At 25.0% G+C, this 9,473-nt stretch overlaps 1 protein-coding gene across 1 annotated transcript in view; it reads left to right on the top strand.

The window, feature by feature from the left end:
• The window catches only part of LOC126907141 (uncharacterized), a 10,007-nt gene extending 1,694 nt beyond the window's left edge, over positions 1-8,313 (top strand). The window contains exons 2-8 of the mRNA XM_050688234.1: positions 2,427-2,471; positions 2,764-2,802; positions 3,087-3,131; positions 3,434-3,478; positions 4,132-4,167; positions 6,176-6,329; positions 7,983-8,313. Of these exons, the coding sequence (XP_050544191.1) occupies positions 2,427-2,471; positions 2,764-2,802; positions 3,087-3,131; positions 3,434-3,478; positions 4,132-4,167; positions 6,176-6,329; positions 7,983-8,134 (516 nt within the window). The 3' untranslated portion in view covers positions 8,135-8,313. The remainder of the gene's footprint in view (positions 1-2,426; positions 2,472-2,763; positions 2,803-3,086; positions 3,132-3,433; positions 3,479-4,131; positions 4,168-6,175; positions 6,330-7,982) is intronic.
• The last annotated feature ends 1,160 nt before the right edge of the window (positions 8,314-9,473 follow it).

The raw sequence follows: 9,473 nt of genomic DNA, 5'->3' as shown, positions 1-9,473 counted from the left end.
TTTTTAATAATCCCTTTTTCATTCGACATACTTTATCTTAATCAGGGTATTAATAAGAAACTAGCAGATAATGTAGCTTTTATNATCTTAATCAGGGTATTAATAAGAAACTAGCAGATAATGTAGCTTTTGTAATTATCCACCAATTTCTTAGAATTAAACACTATCTACTGATTTGCATCGAAGCGTTTCTTATGATAGTGATTTTAATCACTGTCAGATTAAATCTATACTGGACCCAACTATGCAACATCCCCACTATGCCGCGACCCCACTGTGCTGGGTTTTTTTAATATTAATCTTGGTTTTAAACAGTGTTTACCCGAAAAAATGGCTATTTTGACAATTGGCATATTCCATACGACTTTTGTTAGTTTAATTGATGCTTTTCAGTTTTTCTGTTACTACGGCACTCGTGTCTAATAGTTTGACAACCTAATATCACCAGAAGTGTCCGTACTGTATTTAAGTTCTTCAGAAAACTCGTTCGTATCGAACAATTTGATTACGTTAATGTCGATTCGAAGAGCCATCGCGTATATGTAGACGTATGATAAGAGGCTCACCTCTAAAGTTAATTGTTTTATCGTCTTGATCTGTTATTTTCACAGTTATAGAGTATAGATGATTGGATATTAATGTATAGTATATCAAATTTTTAGGATGTTCAACAATACATTGACTGCGGTCGCAGTCCGCATTCGGCACAACACAATAATATACAGGGTGATTTTTTTATCATAACCCACTCAATTACTTGCAGAATAATAATAATTTAAACATTTTTTTTTTTTATTATCTTTAGTTACACATTATTCTTGAATTTTTAACTATGTAATACTTTTTAAGTTTATCCCTTATGCCTTGGAGGGGGGTCAACTTTGTTTTTTTAAATGGTAACACAAATTTTTAATTTAATAAAATGTTTGAGTTTTTAATTTAATAGTAAATGGCATTTGAATTTTTAATATAACTTAATTCGTTTATTAGATATAAACATTTAAAGTTTCAAAATTTTGAGTTAATATTCATGTATAATACACATGGGATTGTAAATACAGTTAGCTAATTGGTTTTTTATAACATCGATATTAGCAGGTACACAGCATTGTTATTATCAATTGTAGTAAGGCACATTGTTATGAGTTTATAAATACACTAACTGACAATACAGAAAGTATATCTATTCATAATCATAACTGATAATAAACAATCCGTGACTGAGACAGCAATGTCATATTTATTTTTTGAAATACGCTATAAAATAAACGGTACTCAAATACAAAAAGTACACAACCTGGGCGTTACATCTATTTTGAAAGGCTATTGCTCATATAGCCCCGCTATATTAACGAACTACCTACTGTAGCATGGAAATACTACTACTGGAGTAAATAAAGACTTTTTCGACTGTACATATTTTTCTGGTACTATACCACAGTCGCATATATTAGGGTTTGCCGAAGATGATAAAAAAATATACTTAAACTGTACCCAATCATTAATATGAGGAGTTCTTCAGACATTAACGTAATCATTTTTATCTCATTATTACTTATTAATTACAATTTAATAAGTAATTTCTAATAAACTATTCATTTTTTCATAGTATATGCATCCTTCTTATATGATAATGTACCCCCACATTTAGATTTACTCTTAACCTCCCATACTTGTGATATCTTCTGTACTAGATAAGAGAGTGAGGAGAGCACGCTCAATTATATTCATGACCTTTTTGGGAATGAGGACTCATTAGCCTTTCACCATAAACTCTTGGCCGTGTACACCTCCCGTCATCCTAATGAGAGAAAACGGCTGGGGCTGTTTTAGGGGGTATGGCAATCATACATTCATAAATGACAAATTATGTATTATTTTAAGTCCTATACAAAGCTGAGAATATATTGATTTTACTATGATGCTTTTGTTATGTATTCCGCTACTTTTTTCAACTTCTAATAGAAAAATACCCATAAAAAGTACAATTAATAAAATCTACTAATTTCAATATGGTTTTACTTTTAAACTTAATTTGGTATAAAGGAATCAAGAAACACNCGCAAATGGCTACCATATTGAAAAATATACTATTTTTGTATGATAATTATGGGTTTTGTATTTTATTTTAATAGAAGTTGATGTTGCTTTTGCAATTATCCATCAATTTTTTAAAATTAAACACTATCTACAGATTTGCATCGAAGCGTTTCTTATGATAGTGATTTTAATCACTGTCAGATTAAATCTATACTGGACCCTACTATGCAATGTCTCCACTATGCCGCGACCTCACTGTGCTACCGTTTTGTTATGTTATCAGTTACTTTTTTCAACTTCTAATAGAAAAAATTCATAAAAATTATGATTAATAAAATCTACTAATTTTCATATGGTTTTACTTTTAAACTTAATTTGGTATTAAGGAATCAAGTAACACCAGTGCATTTCAAAAAATCCTATCTTTTCCGGTAATTATAATTTACTTTAATTTATTTACTATAACAAAATATTTTTTTTAATATTATTTAATAATAATTATTTAATTTAATTGTTTATGCAATCATACATTAATAAATGACAAATTATGTATTATTTTAATTCTAATACAAAGCTGAGAATATATTGATTTTACTATGATGCTATTGTTATGTTATCAGTTACTTTTTTCAGCTTCTAACAGAAAAAATTCATAAAAATTATGATTAATAAAATCTACTAATTTCAATATGTTTTTACTTTTAAAATAAAATTGGTATAAAGGATACACACCGATCCCGAAGAGATATTAGAACTTATCAAGTAATTATTATTTATTTTAACAACAATTTTTTAATATAATGTAATAGTAATTCTTTAATTTTAATAATTTTATTGTCCATGCAGTTATTCATTCATAAATGACAAATTATGTATTATTTTAATTCTAATATAAAGCTTAGAATATATTGATTTTACTATGATACTTTTGTTATGTTTTCCATTACTTTTTACAACTTCTAATAGAAAAAATTCATAAAAATTACGATTAATAAAATCTACTAATTGCAATATGGTTTTACTTTTAAACTTAATTTGGTACAAAGGAATCAAGAAACACCAGTGCATTTCAAAAAACCATATCTTTTCCGGTAATTATTATTTATTTTAATTTATTTATTATAACAAAATATTTTTTTAATATAATTTAATTGTAATTCTTTAATTTAATTAATTTAATTGTTCTTTGAATCATATATTCATAAATGACACATTATGTATTTATATTAATTGCAATACAAAGCTGAGAATATTTTGATTTTATTATGATGCTTTTGTTATGTTTTCCTCTACTTTTTTCAACTTCTAATAAAAAAATACCGATAAAAAGAACAAATAATAAAATCTACTAATTTCAATATGTTTTTTCTTTTAAACTGAAATTGGTATAAAGGAAACCAGCCGCACCAGACAAAATACTAAAAACAGATCTCTTCTGGTAATGATTATTTATTTTAACATAACAATTTTCTAATATAATTTAATAATAATTCTTTAATTTAATTAATTTAATTGTTCATACATCATTCATAAATGGCAATGTATAAGTTTAGCGTTGATATTGGTAACATTGTTTCCGAAATACGTATCTACAACTTTTCAGTAATTTTTTGTGGCTTTTGAATTTAATATTTTTTAGTTTCTAAATTAATAATATTATTAATATAATTTTAATTTTATTTAATTAATTAGTCACTAGTGATCAATTTTTATTATAAAATTATGTTATATTTATATCAACTCCAATACAAAGCTGAGAATATTTTGATTTTACTATGATGCTTCTGTTATGTTTTCTGTTTCTTTTTCAACTTCTAATTCAAAAAATTCCATAAGAGTTATGTTTGATAAAATCTACTAATTCCAATATGTTTCTACTTTTAAACTTAAATTGGTATAACTTTTTCAAAAATGTTTGTAAAAATACCATATGCTTATATTTTTTTTAAATATTTGCAAACAAAGAGATTTTTTAGACAAAATTTTTAATATTTTGGAAGTTATGCGTACTTAAAACTTTTTTTTAAATTAAGCCCATAATGTGCTATACAATCATATTAGAGTGATTTTTGCTTTATAATTTTTTTTCAGGATGGTTGTTACTCACCAATAATTGAAGATTATCCGGTGATTATTATTTATTTTAATTATACGTTGTATTTTTTAAGGTGTAACCAAAATTTCATAGAAACTAATATATTAAAAAAAAAATTTTTATACTTACTTTGCAACGTTTACATAAAATTTCTTTAATATAATTTAATAATAATTCTTTAATTTTTCTATTTTCTCGTTCATGCAATCATACATTCATAAATGACAAATAATATTTTATTTATTTTAACTCCGACGCAAAGTTGAGAAGATGTTGATTTTACAGTATACTATTAGAACAAAAAAAAAACAATAATAACACATAAATTAATACCATCTCAGTTTCACGTGAAAGCTAAAAAACCCCAAAAAATTATGAATAGTAACATTTAATAATTTAAACATGTTTTTACTTTTAAACTTAAATTGCTATAACTTTTTGAAAAATGTATGGATGAATACAAATTTTTTTTCTAAATACTTCATATCAACTCCTTCTATTTGATATACTTTTTTTTTAAATTAATAAAATATAAGGAAATAAGAGATCTTGTAGCTTTTGGAATAATCGACCAATTTTTTAAATTAAACACTATATATAAATTTGCATCGAAGCGTTTATTATGATTGTGATTTTAATCATTGTCAGATATCATTATACTTGACCCAACTATGCCACGTCTTCACTGTACCGCAACCCCAATGTGCTGGAATTTTTTATTTGTAAATACACGTTTTTTACTAATAACTAAACATCTCAAAAATCCCCCCTTGTATAAAANAAAAATCCCCCCCTGTATAAAAAGAAATGGTCCGATAAAAAAAAAGTATATCGAATGAAAGAAGCATATATATAGTATTTATTATTAAAGAATAGAATTTATTCATACATTTTTAAAAAGTTATAGCAACATAATGTTAAAAAATGTAAAATTTAATATCAAGAATTTTTTCACAAAAATAGCATATTTAACAATAAAATGATAGGTGAATACCTAAGTTATCTATAAAAAAAAAAATTATATTGATTCGGTCATTTTTAAAAAAGTTATAGCAATTTTAAGTAAAAAAAATTGAAAAATATAAAAAATTAGCGATTTTTAAATTTGAAACTTTTTGAGGGATTTCCTTCGTTTACGGGGAACAAGGAATTTTTTTCAAATTTTGAGGGTAATGTTTTCAATTAGATACGATTTGTGATTTTTTGACATATTTTTCATCAAAATCGGTTCAGTGAGAGCTGAGATTGAGCGTATACAGACACAAAAAAAAACACATCATAGTAAAATTAATACCTTCTCAGCTACGCATTGAAGCTAAAAGTAATCATCTCAAAAAGAGGCGATAGAAAAAATTGAATTATAGATTTGAAATCGGCACAAAAATGAGTTTAGAAAAGCATATTCCAATGAATATTCCTTGTAGACCACTGAATTTATTCAGAAGTAACAAAAAAATATTTACTACTAAGTTTTGCATCAAGTCTTTCGATATTCGTTTGTCATAGAAGTAACGAAATATACAACTTCTTCATAAGTTTGTATAATTTTTCCGTATAAATTACAATATTAAATAATTGGTTAGCAATTTATTATTCAATTGAACTACTATAAAAAATATTTATCCATATATTATACTTACAGATACTATGTAATAAATTAAATAGGAGTTAATGTTGCTTTTGTAATAATTCAACAATTCGTTCTAACAATTATACACTATATATAGATTTGTTTCGAACCGTTTCCTATGATAGTGAATTAAATACTGACAGATATCATCTTATATATATTTGTCCTAACTATGTTATGTCCACACCGTGCTACAGTTTTTTTGATATATTCTTTATGAAAATCCAACTGTTGCTGCCCTTATTAGCATAAGGATTTAAAATAGCAAATTATGCATACAATGTCATTTTTTTCATATAATTTTTCATGTTTCGAAATTATGGGACCTTAAGATTTTTTTAAATAAAGTCCATGTTGTATTATTATTAAGTCATATTATAATGATATTTGTTTTATATATTTTTTTTTAGAATTTAACTCCCAAATATATAGACGAATGTAAAACAATAAATGATAGCCATAATTATTATGATTCAAATTTTTTGATAGAATTATTAAAAAAGTATTCAGAGGTTAACAATAAATTAAACGAAAATGTACTTAAACAAATTAATAATGAAAAAGGTAAATATGTATGTTTTATGATAATGATTACAGTAAACTACGCTTGTTACTAAAATTAAGATGTATTTATTTTAATACCCGAGTTTTTTAATCATTTGAATCTATACAGTGTGATTGATTTTGGATAAGACACTTATATTCTCAGAAACTATTAAACATTTTTAATCATGCTACAGATAAAAAATATTTATTTGAAAAAACTTAACAATAATATGTGGATAATTATATTATTATCCACATATTATTGTTAAGTTTTTATATATAATTATATTATTATTTTAACTCTTTAGTATAAAAAACCTTAAATTTAATTTTCTCAAATGGAAACATCTATTTTGAACTTGTTCAACTTCGAACAGTTTTGTTCTTACAATTTCATTGGTTTGGTGGACCGTTTATTCTTTATAGCATTTTAATTCTGTATTTTGTTGATTAAATTAGTAATTGTAGTTATAATTTGCCTATGACCAAAAAATGTATAACGCTTGTCTTGAATGTAAAAATGATGTTTGCAGTTTACAAAAAATGTCATGTATAACTTTTGGTAGTCGTCGTGTTTACAGAATAGCATTAAATATAATCAAATAATTTTCAAATACTTCTTTTACTCAGTACATGACACTTTATTGTATTGATAGAATCTACTAAACGATTATGACAACTATTAACTTGTCATATTTTTATTTAAATAATACTTATTAACTTCGATAAGAAGCTGAGGAGATATAAATGTTACTATGATGAGTTTATTTTTGTATGTCTGTTACCACTTTATCTCAGCTCTTACCGAACCGATTTCTTTCAAAGATACGTCAAAAGATCACAAATCGTATCTAGTCGATGACATTACCCTCGAAAATTGATGTCCGTTTTCACCATGAAAAGAAAATAAAGTCCGAAATTTTTTTTTCCCATAATAAAGTAAATTACTTAAGCTTTAATTTAAGATATATATATATAAAAGTGTCAGTATATCCCGAACACTTTCAAAAATTAAGTTCAAAAAGTTCTATTTTCTATATGCATTATTAAGTTTTGAACCCCTCTGTATAAAGAGAAATGGTACGATTTTACAAAAAGAGTATGTTAAATTAAAGATGTATAAAAATAATACTTTTCATTAAAAAATTGTACTGATCCTTACATTTTTCAAAAAGTTATAGCATTTTAAAGTTAAAATTGTAAAATATAAAAACAAGAATTTTAAGACAAAAATACAGTAGCCATTTTCACTGTGAAGAAAAGAGCTGAAAAATAGTGGTAAGAGACACACACAAAAAAAAAAACACATCATAGTAATATTAATAACTTCTCAGCATCGCATTAAAGCTGAAATAAGATTTTTGTAAAAATATTATTTTTTATTTTATAATGTTTTAACTTTTTGAAAAATATATGGATCAAAATAATTTTTTATGATAAATACTATTTATATACCTCTTTCATTCAGCATATTTTTTTAAATAAACTATTTCCCTTTATATATTTTAAATATATAACACTTATAAATAATAAAATTTGTAATCAATATACAAATAAGGAAATAAGAGATCTTGTAGCTTTTGGAATAATAGCACTTCTATAGAATTATAACAATACCATTACATAAAATATTGAATAATATTTCATTAATTTAACAAAATTTATTTTCAGCTATATTTTTTGGTCTAAATGATATTTATAAATATTTAAGTCTTCACATTAAAGAAAATTCTTCTTCTTCTACATCATCTCCTACTTCATCTTCTACGTTTTCTTTATCAAAATTATTTTCATGCAGTAGTTCAAAAAACACAATAGATTAAAAACTATTGTTAAGACAGCAAGTAACTCAAAAACGACACCATGGAGTATTATGAATTAGAAATTAATTTTAGTTATTACAATTAAATTACAAGATTAATTAAACTAAATATAAAACATTGTACTTATAATTAAAAAAATGATAAATTTTAGTTTTGTGTAAAGAATAAAATTTAAAAAATAAAACAAATATAGTATTATGAATCATTACTATTATTAGTAAATTTTATTTAACACTCGTAACTACAATCGTGGGATTTTCATGATAGTCTCTGTCATTAGACGCATATTTAACGATTTCCTGTTTTGGATGTCAAACAGCTTGCGCAATGGTTCCAATGGATACTATACTCAGTCGATGAGTAGATGATGATACATATACCGTAGTCTTAACTTGTCCGGAGATGAATGATATTGTATTTTTTAATTTGATGCCAGTTTCAGTAGGTTGAGTTTCAAATTAGTAAACGATTATAATAACCAAAAATAAAGATGATCAGGGTGGTATTAATAGTAAAGAATGATAATAGCATCATTCGTAAAGACATAATAAATACTAATACTCTGATTTTTAGTTATTACTTGATTGGTGTAGTTTGTGTATTAAAAAGACTCTTACCCGATATTTACTGGGATAGCGATGATAAAATCTAGGAAAGTGATTTGCAGTTGTTGAAGCGTTTGTTTAAATTAGAGGAAGTATGTTAATAAAAAGAAAATTATAAAAGCGTATTTATTTCTAAGCAAAGTGTTCATTAATTTAACAAATGTAAGTATTTATNTCATTATTTTAACAAATGTAAGTATTTAGACTAATTGAAAGAAGTCAAGTTAAAAGTCAGAAAACATACAAGAATACACTGACATAAACTGTAAGAGAAAAACTAAGGTGATAACTTGACAGATGAAAAGATGTGAGTTATATACGTGGGCGGCATAAATGAGGCTTATGGTGTCGGATCCCCATCAGCATCGACATGTATAATNATAAATGAGGCTTATGGCGTCGGATCCCCATCCGCATCGACATGTATAATATTTTTATAGGTGATAAGTATATGCTTTTCGCTACTATTCTTATGAATAATTTTAGTAAAAAGTTTAAAATCACCCTTGTACCTTGAGGTGTCAAAGTATCCTTAATAGTTCTATTAATGCACTAAAGGTTTAATTATAATATTGGTGCCACGGATATGCGTAGAAAATTGTTGGCTCACGAGAATTATTAATAAAATTTACTAATGAAAAAATAAAAATGAAATGTATTGTAATAAACAAAAAAATATATAAAATAGGGGGTAAAAGGGAGTAAAGGTGGTAAGAATGAAGTCGTATCTCGGG

This window comes from Daktulosphaira vitifoliae, unplaced genomic scaffold, assembly GCF_025091365.1.
Source record: "Daktulosphaira vitifoliae isolate Bord-2020 unplaced genomic scaffold, ASM2509136v1 Scaffold_5, whole genome shotgun sequence".
Taxonomy (NCBI): domain Eukaryota; kingdom Metazoa; phylum Arthropoda; class Insecta; order Hemiptera; family Phylloxeridae; genus Daktulosphaira; species Daktulosphaira vitifoliae.
This window is presented reverse-complemented; position numbering and strand designations above follow the sequence as displayed.